We start from the raw sequence: 18595 nt of genomic DNA, 5'->3' as shown, positions 1-18595 counted from the left end.
CAACTTTACCATTGAAATGATTCTTAGGTGTTTTTGAAGAAAGGGATTTTATTAAAATTTTTGTTGGACAGGTTTGACTCACCCTGAATTCTTAAAAAGAGAGAAAAAAAATATTTTCTTCACTCTAGAAAGACATGAAACTGACCAAGCTGTAGGTAAGTAAGTAGTTTTTGATCACATCATTCTATGAAATATGATGAGTCTTCTTGCTGCAGGAAACACAATATACTAGCAGGAATCCTCAAATAAATTTTCTGTCTTGTACAATATCTGTTGATACTTAAGTATTCGATGATACCTATGAAGTGGAAAAATTCTGAAAAGACACTGCGAATACCAGCAGAGTCATCTCAAAATTTTCTCTCAGGAACAAAACTAAAAATTGTGGAAGTTTCCTAAGAATGCTCTCAAGACTTTACGTATTATTCATAGATGAAGTGTAGCCTGCTACATATCATGTCGTATTCCTCTTCAAATATACATGCAGGTGAGTAGATTTTTAAATTTTGAGCGCACGATTTGCTTATGTAAGAAGCGAGCACTAACATGATTTCCACTTACCATTACTACTTCTGTTCCACTAGTATGTTGTGTTTCCTGCAGCAAGTAGACTCATCATATTTCTTAGAATGAAGTGATCAAAAACTACTTACTTACCTACAGCTTGGTCAGTTTCATGTCTTTCTAGAGTGAAGAAAATATTTTTTTCTCCATCTTCTTAAGAATTCAGGGTGAGTCAAACCAAAAAATTTTAATAAAATCCCTTTGTTCAAAAACACCTAAGAATCATTTCAATGGTAAAGTTGCCGACGATTCTTGTTAAAAGTCCGAAGGTGGCTGGTTCACTGAATTTCTCAGGTACAGACGGATGGAAGGATTTCGGAAAGACATGGAATTACATCCTCCCATAAGAGTAAGTCAGGAACATGTTAAGGTTATCTGGGGATGACATTTGTAACATTTCATTGCATGATTTTATAATCGAAGAGAAACAGAAAGTCTGAAACTTTGTAACTCTATGTAAGTGGTTTTCCAGTTGGGCTTTGACATTGATATGCTCGTTTTGTTATCAATTAATCTCCACAAAGGTAAGCATACTTACAAAAACTGTTCCACATCAGATGCGAATGTAACTTGTGATACCTAAGTGACTTTACAAATCTTACCTGTTAAACTACCAGCGGCCCGATTATTGAAACTATGTCAGCCGGACATGATAAGACATTGCCCTATCTTATACATGCAATATATCGGAATTTGATGTCTTGTCGGGTTGCTCTAAGCCTTCAATAATCGGCCTGCTGATGAGTTGCAAAATATTTCCACTTCCAGACGAATGGTCATGTCTTGGTTGATGCTTTCGATAGTAGAGTTGTGATGTCGGTTCAGCCGCAGCACACACCAGAAAATTCCTTCTTCGATCGGACCTTTGATGATTCATTGTCGAAATAGCTTTGAACTGATTAAAGATAAATGACACCGCACGTGTGTCATTTAGTGATGAATCAGAGATCAAAGTATTTTGAAGCTGCTAGAGCAGTAATTTTATCAGACAAGAGTGACCGTCTAAATGCAAAACCCACTTACGACAGATCTCAGAAACTTTGCATCACCGCAAGGAGATATTAACAGAATATCTATACACCAAATTATTTACGCAACTAGGTGACTTTCTTTGGTAAATTATTGCGCTTAAGAGAAAGTCCTGACTGTAGAAAACAAGAAATAATACCTGTACCGATAGCATAACTGTGTATATGCACTACAGTGGTCACTTATAAAGAACAGACACGAACAAACACTTATGACAAACATTGAACAAGAGAGCAGAACTGGATTAAGTAACTGTAGTCTCTGATTTAGTTCTGAACTGCGAATTTGAAGAGCCACAAGACACACATCAAATGTGTAATCACTTAGTTTGAGCCAAAGAAACCTCGAACTACATGAGATCATATCGGTAAAGCTTGAGAGGTCAAAAGGCTATAATACTGAATAAATGGTGAACTTCTAACTCTTGAATGAATTCAGGACCACATACTTAAGACAAAGAAACTGCAAAACATTTGATTTGAGGCGAAAGTGAAAAGAGAATGGTTAAAAAAAAGTAAAAGAAGAAAGTCTGGGTTTGGACATTGGATTTGTAAAACTGATTTTCAGAATGCACCTTAAAATGAGCCGATAGGCCGTGGCTCCAGGTTGTAAAATACGATGAATATTATTGCCAAATGCTTGGTTGAAGTCGAAAATGGATTTAAATAAATTAAAATTAAGAGATTTCGAGTTGTTCGGATCATTTGTGTTATCAATCTTCTTTTGTTTTTACGACCCACACGTGGCAGGGGCATGCAGAGGTACCTCGCCGGCACGCTAGGTCAAAAGTGTGGCCACCGCCGGACGGATCGAATGGGCGCCATTTTGAGATAGGCCAAGCGGCGCGCGTTTTGGGAGCCCAAAATACGGACTTTTTGACTCGTATTTCGTGGGTTAATATTGCTCAAAAAAATCGGGGAAAATTCCTGTGAACTATGTGCACTCTCTAGTTTCCAAAAATGCAAGAATTACGAATTACTGAACAAGCTCATTAGTTGGCACTTTGTCGCCCGCAGTTGGCACTTTGTCGTCCGTCCGTTGGCACTTTGTCTCCCGTAATTTTTGATTAAAATTTTCGTCATTCTCGTGATTTTTCCGCACGATTGTTTGTCACACGACGGTCACATTCACCCTGGGTCCCATAACCTGTTAAGGGATGAGGGATTTAACGAAATAACACCTCGTAGAATAATTTTGAGAATAGATCGAAAGAAATAAAGCTTTAACTATGACATCGTGCAGACGCACTCTAACAAGTGAAAGAGAGGACTGATACAAGAAAAATTAGAACTTCACATGCGAGGGAGCCTGAACTTATTACTAAAGTTCTCAGGTGACCACATCCATGATGAGAAGTAATGCATATGAGTAATGACACAGAGATGCAAAATCTTGCATTATATTTAATGAATTAGTTTAAACTTCAACATTGACACAGTGAAAAACTACGATGCGTGGATCCATCAGAAAGTCTTGAAGAGGCGCATCACGTACCATTTTTGACACACCGTCATTCAATATCAAAGCTGTCCATGTTCATTCTTTCATCAATTTTTATCATTCATGTAAATCCATATTATGACTGACGTACATTTTTATCTGCCAACAGAAAACCAAAAGCATTTCTGTGCCAAAAGAATCCTATCCCATGATAATGGGGAAAAACGGCCAGCGCCTTAAGGACTTAGAGAAAGAAACTGAGACTAGAATCACCATCCCAGGCCACAATGACAAATCAGATCAAATCCTTGTTGTTGGTGCCGCTGAGAACATTGAATTAGCTTGTGCAGAAATTTTGAAAATCAGCGAAGAGCAGGTAATTTTATTGGTTCTTTTTTTTTCTTCTTTTTTCTTTCTTTTTTTCTTTTTTTTTAAAAGTAAAAATTGAAGTATACATCTCTTGAGTTTTTGCCGAATTTTTTCCATCAGTTTTACAAGTGAGTGAAGAACTGAATTCAATTTTCTTTGCCGCACATCCCTAGCACATTTGAAGGACCACCTGGGAAAAGAGCACATGTCAAAAACTGCCAATTTTTAGGAGAGACAAAAAACTGTAAAAGAGCTTGATGCAAAAACGGTTTTTTTGCCGCCGCCCCCCCCCCCCCCTGTGTAATTTCTTCAAACTTTGTCTATCGATTACTCATACATGAGCGCTTCTTTTCCCAAATTTTCGGATTCTCAAAAAACTTTATTGGGGGGGGGGGGGGTGAGGGTGGGACTTATTTTTTTTAAATCGGCAAAACCAAATGTTGCACGGTCTTAAATTGATCTATCTGATAAATAAATGGGGTAGCCAAGAAAATGTTGAGAAAAAAAATGTTTAACCAGGCGCGCACAGACCCTAAACATCAAGATTTTTCAGTTTTTTTTTTTGGCAGTTTCGCCGAATATTTCTGATATTTTTTCCAGCAACACGGATTAGACGCTAGATGTCCAAAAATTGGTAGGTACAAACCTAGCATTTACCTTGCAGATAGAGGGAAAATTTTTGTTTTTCTCCTGGGTCACTCTTACTTCGCTTGGTAATGCCGAAACTCTCCGCTCAGAAGCTCTAAAAATCTAAATTTCGCCGTTTTTTAACGTATAATGAACTTTTTGAGCAACCCTTAATGGCTGTAAAAATCCGAAAATTTGCGGAAAGCAAGTCCATACCATCAGTATGGAAGGGCAAATGTCAGAAAACTCCTAGGTCTTTTATTTTCGGCCAAGCTGTGCCCACGATGGTGGAAAACCCGTCAAAAATAGCTCAATTTTAACAGTTTTTTCGCGTTCGAAAATTTATTGGACATCCTGTAATGACAATGAAGGTCCGGAAATTTGTGGAAAGTAATTTCATGCTGTTTGTACGGAATAAAATATTTTACTTGCTTCCTTCGTCTTATATTCTTCGTCCTGCGATCCCGAAATGGCAGCGAAAACGTCAGAAATGCCTCAACTTGGCCGTTTTTGGAGAATTTTTATGAACACCTTGTGGTGGCAGTGGAGGTCCGAGAATTTGTGCAAAGTAAGTTCACACCCTCCGTAAGGAATAAAATAATCTACTTGGTTCCTATGTCTTACATTCCTCGTTGTGCGGTGCCTGCAATCACTTCGAAAACGTCAAAAATACCATTCTTCGGCCGTTTCTTCAATGGTGAAATTTATTAGACACCCTGTAATGATACTGGAGGTTCAAAAAATGGTGATAAGCAACCATACTGGTGGTGCATACTACCAGTTCCGATTGCCGTTCCGTTCTGATGTACAACCTATATTTGCTTGGCACTTATAAGAGTCGCTGGTGTCAAAACAGGGCGCCAAAAAAATTTCACACGCGAAAATTTTTTTATTGTTGTCGCTAGACGCCCTGGAGTGAGGCGAAAAATACCTAAATTTATCAGTTTCTTTCTTTCAATACTAGCTTCTTACATAGTTTCAGACCTCCGCTGTCAGTTCAGGGTGTCTGCAAAAATAATGTGGAATAAAATTTGGCTGCATTCAGGTATATTTGACGTTTTCGATGTGCTTGCAGGCTTCGCACAACGAGGAATGCATAGCATAGGAACGAAGTAGAATTTTTCATTGCATGAAGATGGAATGAACTTACTTTCAGCAAAGTTTTCGACCTCCACCGTCATTACAGGGTGTCTATTAAATTTTGATAGCGATAGACCGGTCAAAGTGGAGGTATTTTTCAAGATTTTTGTGTATATGAAGGCACCATGCGACAAACAAACATTTATGGATCTTTTAAAATTTTTCCTTCCGTACCGGTGGTCTGCACCATCAGTATGGTTGCTTTTCACCAATTTTCGAACCTCCAGTATCATTACAGGGTGTCTAATAAATTTCACCATTGAAGAAACGGCCGAAGAATGGTATTTTTGACGTTTTCGAAGTGATTGCAGGCACCGCACAACGAGGAATGTAAGACATAGGAACCAAGTAGATTATTTTATTCCTTACGGAGGGTGTGAACTTACTTTGCACAAATTCTCGGACCTCCACTGCCACCACAAGGTGTTCATAAAAATTCTCCAAAAACGGCCAAGTTGAGGCATTTCTGACGTTTTCGCTGCCATTTCGGGATCGCAGGACGAAGAATATAAGACGAAGGAAGCAAGTAAAATATTTTATTCCGTACAAACAGCATGAAATTACTTTCCACAAATTTCCGGACCTTCATTGTCATTACAGGATGTCCAATAAATTTTCGAACGCGAAAAAACTGTTAAAATTGAGCTATTTTTGACGGGTTTTCCACCATCGTGGGCACAGCTTGGCCGAAAATAAAAGACCTAGGAGTTTTCTGACATTTGCCCTTCCATACTGATGGTATGGACTTGCTTACCGCAAATTTTCGGATTTTTACAGCCATTAAGGGTTGCTCAAAAAGTTCATTATATGTTAAAAAACGGCGAAATTTAGATTTTTAGAGCTTCTGAGCGGAGAGTTTCGGCATTACCAAGCGAAGTAAGAGTGGCCCAGGAGAAAAACAAAAATTTTCCCTCTATCTGCAAGGTAAATGCTAGGTTTGTACCTACCAATTTTTGGACATCTAGCGTCTAATCCGTGTTGCTGGCAAAAATATCAGAAATATTCGGCGAAACTGCCAAAAAAAAAAACTGAAAAATCTCGATGTTTAGGCTCTGTGTTCACCGGGATGAAATTTTTTTTTCCCAAAATTCTCTTGGCTACCGCGTTTTTTTATCACATAGAACCATTCAAGAATGTGCTACACTTGGTATTGTCAATTGAAGAAAATAAGTCCCACCCTAGGGGGGGTTGGAAGTCAAAACTTATGAACCTCAATATCACCCGAACAAAGAAAGACATAGAGGTCCGGTTTGAACGAAAAAGCGTCTAAAATTGCATATCTTAAGATTCCAAAGGTCAAAATCCCGAAATCACATTTTCTAGTTAACATATTTGCTTTCTTTCAGTTTTGGAGCCGAGAAAATTTCTTTTAAACGAAGAATTCACAAAGTACTCAATTTTTGCTTTGAACCAAAACTAGTTCTTTAAAATGTTCGTCTTTTCCCGTATCCAACAAGTGGTCCATTAAGCTGGGGAACCGGAGGGTTCGAGAGTTATTGAAGTTTCCGCTCCACGCGGACCGATTTTCGAGCGCCGAAATATGGTTACAAAGCCGGATTTGGGTGTTAATAAATTAGATTAAATGTTCAAACCGTGCAAAATGCATTTTTAGGGACTCGTGAGGGTCGCCGAATCCAAAATTTACAGGTACTTCCAAAAATTCACTTTTTTCCGTTGCGCTTCTTTAAGCCGGGATTTCCTCCAAATGCTTATCAGCTCGGGTCGGTAGCGCCCAACGCCAATTCTCGCAAGGGCCTGTGTAAAAAGTTACTTTCGCCAGGCGTCGACGCCTGGCAAAAATAAGGGCGGGTTCGTATGACAATTGGCGTTGGGCGCTACCGCCCGCGCCGATGAGCATTTGGAGGAAATCCCGGCTTTAGAGGCCCTCTGAGCGGCCGGTCGGCCGGCACTCGGTGGGCCTCTTAAGTAATGCCACGGAAAAAAAGTATTTTTGGTAGCACCTGTAATTTTTGAACTCAGCGGTAACCCTCAAGAGTCCCTAAAAATGTATTATGCACGGTTTGAACATTTAATCTGATTTATTAATTTGCAAATCCGGCTTTAGAATCATACTTTGGCGCTCGAAAATTGGTCGGCGCACAAGGAGCGGAAACTTGAATCGTCCATAACTCTTGAATCCTTTGGTACCCCAGCCTAGTGGACCACTCGTTGGATTCGGAAAGAGACGAAAAATTTAAAAAACTGGTTTTGGTTCAAATAAAAAATTGAGTACTTTGTGAATTCTTTGTTGAAAAGAAATTTTTGCAGCTCAAAAACTAAAAGAAAACAAAAATGTTAACCTGAAAATGTGATTTCGGGATTTTGACCTTTAGAATTTTAAAGATGCAATGAGCCTCTAGACAGGGTAAGAACTGGAGGCTCTAAGCACATGAATCTGCATCAAAATTTCGCGTAGAATTCAATGGTACAAACGGGAATTCATGAAACCAACTAATAAGCGAGATATTTGCGTAAATAGACTGCGCATTTTTGTAAATCCCGCTCGCCTAATATACGAATGACGTCACATTTGTAGCCAATAGGATTGTCGCAGCGCTGCGCAGCGCCGACTGAGCATCGGCCATCGAAAACGTCCAACGCTCCCAACGCCGGGATCGTAAACAAACGAAAATTGATAACAGGAAGGACCCAAGCACCCAAGCAACTCGAAATCTTTTAATTTTCATTAATTACAGTCCATGTTTGACTTCAAGAAAGCATTTGACAACCATTTTCCTCGTATTTTATAACCTGGAGCCACAGCCTATCGGCTCATTGTAATGTGCACTCTGAGAATCAGTTCCACAAGTCCAAACCCTGACATTCTTTTCTTTGACCATTCTCTTTTCATTCTCGCCACAATTTAAGTGTTATGCAGTTTCTTTATCTAAAATATGTGGTCTTGAATTCATTCAGGAGTCAGAAGTTTACCTTTCTATTAGTATTACAGCCCTTTGACCCCTCAAACTTCACCGATATGACCTCATGTAGTTCAAGGTTTCTCTGGCCCGAACCGAGTGATTACACATCTGAGGTGTGTCTCATGGTTCTTCAAATTAGCAGTTTAGAACTAAATTAGGGACTACAGGGACTCAATCCAGTTCTGCTTTCTTGTTCAATGTTTGTTATCAGTGTCTGTTCTTTTACGTGACCAATCTAGTGCATGCACTGTTACGCTATAAGTACAGGTATTATTGCTTTTTTCCTGCTGTCAGACCTTTTTCTTAAGCCTGCTGATTCACCACAGAATCTGCCCTAGTTGTGTAAATAATTTGGTGTGTAGTTATTGAGTTAATACCTCCTTGCGGTGATGCAAACTTTCTCAGATCCGTCAAAAGTGGGTATTGCATTTAGACGATCACTCGGACCAGATGAAATCATGCTCTAGCAGCTTCAAATGTATACTTTGATCTCTGATTCACTAATAAATAACACTTTATGGTGTCATTTATATTTAATCAGTTCAAAGCTAATTCGACAATGAATCATCAATGGTCCGATCGAAAAAGGAATTTTCTGGTGCGTGCTAAGGCTGAATCGACACTACATTCAATTTTCGAAAGCTTCAATCAGGACATGACCATCCGTCTTGAAGTGAAAATATTTTTCAACCATTCAAGTAGTTCAAAAGGTAAGATATCTGAAGTTACTAAGGTATCACCAGGGTACATACGGATCTGTTGTTGGACAGTTAGTGTGAGTATGCTTACGTTTGTGGATAATCATTCATGGCAAAAAGAGGATGTTAATAACAAGGCTAAACTGGGAAACCACTTACCTAAATTCACAAAGTTTCAGACTTCCTGTTCCTCTTAATTTCTCAATTAAAAAATCATTCAACAAAATCTCTAAAATGTGATATTTTTCCTCTACATGGGCAGAAAATTCAGTAATTAATTCAAACAATATGCTAACTTGCTTCCCTTTGAAAATCTGAACTGGATGTAGAAAGTTTGAGCAACGTATTCAGGATATGTAATTTACACGTTTTGCAAATGATACCTATGTTTGGCCATTAGATTGGTTTGAGAAGTAAATGTTACAAATGTCATCCCTGGTCAATCTGAACTGTTTTTCCCAACTTGTTTTCATGGTGGGATGTAATTCTATGACTTTTCAAGATCCTTTCATCTTTCGGTACCTGAAAAATTCAGTGAACCAAACGACTTTCAATAGGAATCGTTGGCAACTTTACCATTGAAATGATTCTTAGGTGATTTTGAATGGAACAATCTTACACAAACTTTTGTTGAGCAGGTTTTACTCGCCCTGAATTCTTAAAAGAGAGGAAAAATATTTTCTTAACGCTCGGAGGATGATCTAACTATGTTGCAGGTAAGTAGGTGTGATCACTTCATTTCATGAAATTCAGTAAGGCTCGTCGCTGCATGAAACACATAAAACATACTGATTAAGAAATGAATCCTCAAATAATTAGCAACTGTTTTGTGCAATATCTTTTGATTAGCATTTGATGATAACTAGAATACAAAAATTCTGAAATTAAGAAACCAGGAATAAATAACTACCAGAATGGTCTTATCAGATTTTCTCTGAGACAAATTTCCATATTCATTGATGAAGTGTAGCGTGCATTTGAATTCACAATGTTTGGAATTTCCAATAGCATTTAAGGCCTGAGGCACAATTCCTTATCTTTTAAAGCAGGGAAGACACCTTGGACCCTCCATCATTCGTAACTCACAGCCTTCAGATTGGTTCAGTCATGTCTTCGAGCAGAAAAGCCCTTTAAATGACCAATTTCCACAATTTTATAACTTCACCCACTTGAGATGTTGTATTCCTCTTTAGATATATGGCAGGAGAGTATATTCTGAAATTTACAGGACACACATCTCTTCAGAAATAGGAGAGTGCTAACATAATTAATACTTACCAAGTACCAGTTCCTGAAGAATTTTTTTAAAGTTCATACTTTCGAAAGTTGAGTTGTAGGTAATGTCGATTCAGCTGTAGCACGCACCAGAAAATTCCTTTTTCGATCGGACCATTGATGATTCATTGTCGAATTAGCTTTGAACTGATTAAATATAAATGACACCATAAAGTGTTATTTATTAGTGAATCAGAGATCAGAGTATACATTTGAAGCTGCTAGAGCATGATTTCATCTGGTCCGAGTGATCGTCTAAATGCAATACCCACTTATGACGGATCTGAGAAAGTTTGCATCACCGCAAGGAGGTATTAACTCAATAACTACACACCAAATTATTTACACAACTAGGGCAGATTCTGTGGTGAATCAGCAGGCTTAAGAAAAAGGTCTGACAGCAGGAAAAAAGCAATAATACCTGTACTTATAGCGTAACAGTGCATGCACTAGATTGGTCACGTAAAAGAACAGACACTGATAACAAACATTGAACAAGAAAGCAGAACTGGATTGAGTCCCTGTAGTCCCTAATTTAGTTCTAAACTGCTAATTTGAAGAACCATGAGACACACCTCAGATGTGTAATCACTCGGTTCGGGCCAGAGAAACCTTGAACTACATGAGGTCATATCGGTGAAGTTTGAGGGGTCAAAGGGCTGTAATACTAAAAGAAAGGTAAACTTCTGTCTCCTGAATGAATTCAAGACCACATATTTTAGATAAAGAAACTGCATAACACTTAAATTGTGGCGAGAATGAAAAGAGAATGGTCAAAGAAAAGAATGTCAGGGTTTGGACTTGTGGAACTGATTCTCAGAGTGCACATTACAATGAGCCGATAGGCTGTGGCTCCAGGTTATAAAATACGAGGAAAATGGTTGTCAAATGCTTTCTTGAAGTCAAACATGGACTGTAATTAATGAAAATTAAAAGATTTCGAGTTGCTTGGGTGCTTGGGTCCTTCCTGTTATCAATTTTCGTTTGTTTACGATCCCGGCGTTGGGAGCGTTGGACGTTTTCGATGGCCGATGCTCAGTCGGCGCTGCGCAGCGCTGCGACAATCCTATTGGCTACAAATGTGACGTCATTCGTATATTAGGCGAGCGGGATTTACAAAAATGCGCAGTCTATTTACGCAAATATCTCGCTTATTAGTTGGTTTCATGAATTCCCGTTTGTACCATTGAATTCTACGCGAAATTTTGATGCAGATTCCTGTGCTTAGAGCCTCCAGTTCTTACCCTGTCTAGAGGCTCATTATACAGGGTGTCTCACGAAAAAGGAGCCACCTTGAATATCTGGCGAACGGGTTGGAATTTCGAAAAACGGTAAAAGACGTGTTCGTTTATATCGAGGGGGACACCTTTTGGCGTATTTGACATTTTCTCAAACCGCGGGGGGGGGCGCGGGGCGGGGGGTGCCCCCCCGTAAATCGAAATGTTCAAATGGCACCCCTACTTTTTTCTTTCAGAAATCAATTCTACGCAAAAAAACAAGCCACCCTATCCAAACCGGATGTAAATCGGACAATTTTTCAGCGATTGGCAGAGGTTCAAACATTTTTTTCATGCTCTTTTCAAAAATTCCCTACGCTCAATGGAATTGCCGTATCAAACCAAACTCTCCGCCAAAAAAATTCTTAAACATTGCACTTTCAATTAAAAATAAGAAAAAGAAAGGATAAACCCCCAAAAAACCAAAAAAAAAAAAAAAAAAAAAAAAAAAAAAAAAATCTGTACTTGAAAACTTGAGCACGCGGAGCCCTTTTTTGCGATATTGAAATGCGTTTGACCGAACATATCCGAGGGGCGCTCATCGGGAGGGAGTAGTAAGTGTTTGACACGAATTATTATTTTTGTTTCTGAAGCATAAGGAACCATGTCCGTGAAGAAACAGCTAAGTAGAAATACAAATGAATTACCTTTTTTTAAGTGAGTTTCAATGATTTGAGCTGGACCTTGATACTTCTGAGGACGCTACTTTTCTGCGGTGCGTGGCAATTTTCCGAAGTTCATTTTGGATGACCCACGAAGAATGAACGGAGAGTTTACCCTCCTCCTTTGTTGAAAATGAAAGCTTCCACTTACAACTTCTGATTAGTTTACTGACTAGATCTTTAACTCAAAACTAATCAGAAGTTGTAAGTGGAAGCTTTCACTTTCAACAAAGGAGGAGGGTAAACTCTCCGTTCATTCTTCGTGGGTCATCCAAAATGAACTTCGGAAAATTGCCACGCACCGCAGAAAAGTAGCGTCCTCAGAAGTATCAAGGTCCAGCTCAAATCATTGAAACTCACTTAAAAAAAGGTAATTCATTTGTATTTCTACTTAGCTGTTTCTTCACGGACATGGTTCCTTATGCTTCAGAAACAAAAATAATAATTCGTGTCAAACACTTACTACTCCCTCCCGATGAGCGCCCCTCGGATATGTTCGGTCAAACGCATTTCAATATCGCAAAAAAGGGCTCCGCGTGCTCAAGTTTTCAAGTACAGATTTTTTTTTTTTTTTTTTTTTTTTTTTTTTTTTTTTTTTTTTTTTTTTTTTTGGTTTTTTGGGGGTTTATCCTTTCTTTTTCTTATTTTTAATTGAAAGTGCAATGTTTAAGAATTTTTTTGGCGGAGAGTTTGGTTTGATACGGCAATTCCATTGAGCGTAGGGAATTTTTGAAAAGAGCATGAAAAAAATGTTTGAACCTCTGCCAATCGCTGAAAAATTGTCCGATTTACATCCGGTTTGGATAGGGTGGCTTGTTTTTTTGCGTAGAATTGATTTCTGAAAGAAAAAAGTAGGGGTGCCATTTGAACATTTCGATTTACGGGGGGGCACCCCGCGCCCCCCCCGCGGTTTGAGAAAATGTCAAATACGCCAAAAGGTGTCCCCCTCGATATAAACGAACACGTCTTTTACCGTTTTTCGAAATTCCAACCCGTTCGCCAGATATTCAAGGTGGCTCCTTTTTCGTGAGACACCCTGTAGACAATTTCTTGTTCAAACCGGACCTCAATATCTTTTTTCGTTCGAGAGTAATTGAGGTTCATAGGTTTTGACTTCCAACCCTCCCCCCCCCTAAGGCCCCCCCCCCCAAAAAAAATGTTGGAAAAGAAGCGCTGAAAAAAGGTCATTTTGGCATCAAGTTCTTCGCTATAAGCAATGCTATGACGTAACAAAATTAATCTAGATGTTCAATGCAATCAGTAAGAATGCTCCCAAAGAATTCTGGAGGTACTTCAACATGGATGTCTAAAAGAAATGACACAAAAAGTGGAGATGTGCCCTTTTTCAAATTGATTACATTTTTCTCAGCTTTCTCTGGTATGATTGTAGAGCCGTGCAATAGAAACTCTCTTGACTAGGAGGCTCCACCCCATACCCGCTCCGCGGTCTTACCCCCGTGCTTTATTTCATCAATTTATGATGAGCTATCTGTAAATGCTTTCTTTGCTGCATTATAAACAGGACTTTCAAATAATATTTTTAAAGCTCATTTGGCTTTATGGATGTGTTTTTTTCCCCTTTGGAGCTCAGCTTATTTGTTTGTAAACTTTCATTGTCTAAGCTCTCAATAGAGCTTACTAATTATTCAAGGACAGTAAATGAATCCAAGGCATTTCAATGAAAAGAAGCAGTTTTATTGGTCAATATAGTAGCTAAAGATTGGTCAGATTTAAATTAAAATACTTAGTTGTGACGTTAACGAAGAGAAACAAAGAAAAGTCGCTATTTTCCACTCTTTTTGGGCTTCTAGATGTGGTGGTTGAAGGGAGAGCAAGAAATGGGTTTCATATCTCAATGGTTGGTAATGATTTTTGAAAGGTTAATAGGAGTAAATATCTAAGGATAGACATTTCAGTGCATTCGAAGGACTATTGAGGTGGTTTCATGTTGAGACTGTTTCGAGGTACATTTTTGAGTTTTGGCCTTTGTGTACTTTACATGCCAAATATCTCTGCCATGATCTTTTCGTGGTTGAAAAAATCCTCCAATGTGCTTACAAAAGACTACACTAAGCAATTATGTTTCTTCACTCTGTACATTCAGTTGCCTTGTAAAATGATGTTTGAAATAACTGAATAACTTCTTGCCTAGGCTAAAAAAGCTTCAGTGAAAGTCGATATTGACCGCAAGAATCATCCTCTCCTATGCGGTGCTGATAATGAATTCATTGAGGCTTTGCAGATGAAGAGAAGTGTTAAAATCAGCGTGCCACCCGCTTCCAAGATAAAGGCCGAATCAAAAGAGGATTACAAAGTCGTTACCTGGGTCATCAAAGGTCATCGAGAGGATATTCAAGCTGTTCAAAAGGAACTCTTGGCTCGCCAGGAAGAGTTGGTAAGTTTTGTTTCGCGAATATTGTAAATTTAGCTTTGAATTAAGTTGAAGGAGGAAAGTTGAATTTTTACATCACTCCGACTTTTAGTAAGAATGCTAATTGCAATACATGCAATGAAATGTGAATCATTGATGGCTGGTGTAGGTTGTGAAGGTACCTAACAGGCGAGTCACATTGCTTCTGTTCATTTTTTCTTTCATCTCATCATTTGTCTTCAAAATTAAATATTTACCTCTAAGAAGGTCAGCATTCCAAAGATAATTTAATATTTAAACAAAAATTATCACATATAGGCCCTTTTGAGCAGAATGATTGTAATAGCTATTTTACATGCAAGTTCTTGCAAGCGCCATGTACAATAGGCTAATTAAGGTTAGGTATAAATAAACCTTGCCTTCATAAATCTTTTTCCAGTGCATTCAAAGAATTGGTATGGATCAAAAAAAATCTGCATCCCAGGACCTGACTTTCATTGCAAAGTTTGTGACTGATCATAAGATGAGACAAGATTGTTGACTTTGTTTTTAGATCGCTGATTATTGGTTTGCTCTGTTAAGGAACTAAGTGTGGCTTGAGGTTGCTTTTAAAGAAAAACTCAACTTGCTTACTGGTTGAGATAAGAATACAATTTTCCTAACTCAATGTCTACTGTAGAGGGTGTAGCAATTTGCGGTCGACCGTAGCCATCAAAATTCGGGTCCAGACTTGTAGAACAAATAGTTAGATTTTAAAGAAATATCTACGTAGTGCAGGCAGTATGAGCTTGTAATTTCCGGGTATCCTGGTTCAAGCGGAATCGAAGTTCCTGCGTCGAATGGTTTCCCGCAACCCGGCATACACAGCTACGGCGGCCCGCGGAATGGGTTGCGCACCAGCTCTTGAATGGACAGAGTTTCTGGTGGGGGACAGAAATAGATGTCGTCGCGGCGCGCGGCAATCAGGGGAATCAGGAATCCCATGCATAGATCGCGTCTTTCGCTATCGGCCCGATGCGATATCGATGCGGACGTCCAGCCACTGCACTGCACTGAATCGGTCAGACAGATGAGTGTAGTGGGCCAAATAATAACTTAACGAAATCAAAGCCACTGGTGTCAAATTGCCGTTTAAAAGACCGTCCCTGAAAATACCGCTTAGTATACTGTCAAGGAAAACCGCCGTATGAGCCTTCAGACGATGCCAAATTTCCTTAAGGAAATCACAAATTTCTGGGAAATTTTGTCAATATTGCTCTTCTAATTTAGTAGAAGATTTTCTTTGTAATTAGATTAAAAGTGTCTGAAAATCTGAAGGAAAAATATTAATAACTTCGTCAAATCTCTCCCCCTCCCTAGGGTGTCCCTTACATGGGTGGAACGAGAAATTTTCTGTGGGAGGGGGCACAGGGGGATATAGAATTTGGGCTAAGGGGGAACTGGGAGGCCTCCCCGGCAAATTTTTGAAAATTGGAACGTCTCGAGAAAATTTTTAAGCCATTATCAATGGCAAATTAAATGGAATTAAATATTACAGATGACAGAAATTTTGCTGACTTGTTTTAAACATATCATATCTTACTGTGGGTTTCAGTTCATTCACAACATAACACTGTTAGGTTTTATTACATTCCCTATGCCTTTTACCTCAAGACTAATTAGTATCTTGGGCTCTTGATTTTTTTTGGAAGGGAACGAGCAGAATTGTGTGGAGGGCCGTCCCCCCCTATTTCCACCCATTTCAGCCTCATTGTCCCTTATTTTTGAAATTTGAGAAAATTTCAGCTCCCCAGGTCTCAAAACGTGCTATGAGGTGTAAGAAATAAGGAAAATTTTCTCTAAAAAATTTAAAATTGTTTTTTCCGATCTCTCAAGCGCCCTAAAGGGTGCCTTTGGTTCGTAATTGTAAAATTTAAAAAAAAAAAAAAAAAAAAAAAACCATGATCCCAACTCTCTAGTCCAAAAAGAGGACTGAAGACAAGAATGAGATCGAAACATGTAAGCTCCGGCTACACAGTGTCCTGAACGGTTGTAAGCAACTCTTCAACGATGGTTTCGGATATTTTCCCTCAAGAAGACTAATCCTTTCGTTAAAAAAGAGAAAACAAGAGGTGTAGACATATGTGTCAAGTTGTCTGTAAAGAACAAGAGAGAAAGAAAGATGTAAGCTTCAGGAATAGCCGGTGAGATAGGGTCGACAATGCTAAAAGGAGCTGAACCCACAGACGCGCCCGGTAAGCAGATTTACCTTTCCCCTGAAAATGGTATTTTACGGCCAAAGCCTCAGAGATCCGGTGAAATGACCAAAATTTTGGTCCGAAGAGTTAAGTTAGGTTAATTTCCAGCTGGGATGAATTATTCGCAACCCTATGTCGGCAGCAAGAGGCTCGAGTTCACTGCAGGGTCTAAGAGGCGCGTCGGAGGGTGGTTACCGCGCCTCAACTGGCCGTTCTTTCGGCCAGACTCAACTGGCCGATTTTCCGGCTACGGATACAACCAAACGGAAATTATTTTTCTGAAGTACCGCAATCTGGATGATGTCCATAGCGAAACGACACTGATTTTGTCAAGATACCAATTTTGACAGAGAGGTCGGTGAAAAAATTTTTTTTTGAAAAAACGTTCCTTTTTTTATTAACTTTCCTCAAATTTCAAAAATAAGTAACACCCTACCTATCTCCCCTTGTTTTCTACGCCGACAGAGGAGAGACCCGGGAGAAAAGGACTGAAATGATGCCCGAAAGTAATGTCAAACTTGAAGAAGAAGTTGTGACTAGTCGAAGGACTGCAATCCCTGGACTGCCGCCCACTTAGGGACGAAATCATCCATAAAACCCACGCTGCCCCCATAAATTTCAATCTTGATTCTCAACAAATTCAATGCTTGGTAGTCTTATTCCGTTGCTCTGAAAATCAACGAGGGCTTTCGCCGGATACGGCCCATTCGTAAATGAACTGAGGATCGTTCACGCCCATTTTTACATAAAAAATCTCATTTCTTTTCTCTATTTTCTACGCCGACAAAGGTGAGATGTGAGAGAAAAGGACTAAAGTAATGTCCAACTTGAAGATGACCCATGATAAGTCGGAGTCGAGTAGTCGAAGAACCTTAATCCCTGGACTGCCGTCCACTCTTAGTAGATGGACCAGTCCTCGTATATTCTCTGAGCAATGGAATAAGACTACAAAACCTTGAATTAGTAGAGAATCACGAGGGAAATTCAGAGGGGCAGCGGCGGTTTTACCTATAGATGATTTTCTCTAAAGTGGGCGGCAGTCCCAGGATTGTGGTCCTCCGACTGGTCACAACTTTTCAAGAGTCCTCGTCAAGTTGGACATTACTTGCAGGCATAAATTAAGTCAATTGCTACCGGGTCTCTCCTTTGTCAACGTGGAAAATAAGGGGCCCGTGGCAAAGAACGACATTTTCAATGAAAGAATCGGCTCGGACGTTCATCAGTTCATTTGCGAAAATGCCGTATTCTGTGGAAGTCCTCGTCAATTCTCGAACTACGGAAAAAGACTACAACACCTTGACCCTCAAAAGTGCAATTTAGAGGGGCAGCGGGGGTTTTATGGATACTTTTGGCCCCAAAGTGAGCGGTCGTCATGTATTTCTGGTATTCTAATAACTAGTCGTGTTTCTTAAGGGACCCTCGTCAAGTATGGCAGATTTTCGGGCACCATTTAAGGTAAATTTCCTGATTTCCCCCGCTCTGAAACGAAAAAAAAGGGGGACAGGGGGTTGAGAGTAATACAACCTCTCCGTCAATTTACATGCAGGCCGCTTCCGCGATTACATTTTCAAGAAGATGTACTCGGACTCAATGCTAATTCCGTAGCTCGGAGATCTTTCGAACTCTTCGCATTTGAATGAAATTTTTTATTGAATTAGACCCCTTTCCCTCCCCGGTGGGGACCGTGGTGGCTTCCACACGTGGGGGCAAATGAAGATTCAAGTGTCACATGTGGAGTTTCTAAGGACTTTCTAAAAAGAAAAACGGTCTATCCATGAGCCGTCGAACCTACTCTAAAGCCCTCGTCTCACGATGAAATGAACTCATCAAATGTATAGAGAGAAAAAAGGAGGTGTTTGCATTTCGGGCATCTTGGAATTTTTTGATGATTTGATGACGTAGGTCGGTACAGCGACGTTTAGCGTGAAGGGGACGTCGCTGTACCGACCTACGTCATCAAATCATCAAAAAATTCCAAGATGCCC

At 39.5% G+C, this 18595-nt stretch overlaps 1 protein-coding gene across 2 annotated transcripts in view; it reads left to right on the top strand.

Annotated features, from left to right (window-relative positions):
* Positions 1 to 18595, top strand: part of Dp1 (satellite-binding protein 1 Dp1) — a 128449-nt gene that overhangs the window by 14478 nt on the left and 95376 nt on the right. For both annotated transcript variants that reach the window (XM_019040408.2, XM_072300211.1), the window contains exons 4-5: positions 3203 to 3409; positions 14155 to 14397. In XM_019040408.2, coding sequence (XP_018895953.2) covers positions 3203 to 3409; positions 14155 to 14397 — 450 coding nt within the window. The remainder of the gene's footprint in view (positions 1 to 3202; positions 3410 to 14154; positions 14398 to 18595) is intronic.

Source organism: Bemisia tabaci, chromosome 1 (assembly GCF_918797505.1).
Source record: "Bemisia tabaci chromosome 1, PGI_BMITA_v3".
Lineage (NCBI taxonomy): Eukaryota > Metazoa > Arthropoda > Insecta > Hemiptera > Aleyrodidae > Bemisia > Bemisia tabaci.
This window is presented reverse-complemented; position numbering and strand designations above follow the sequence as displayed.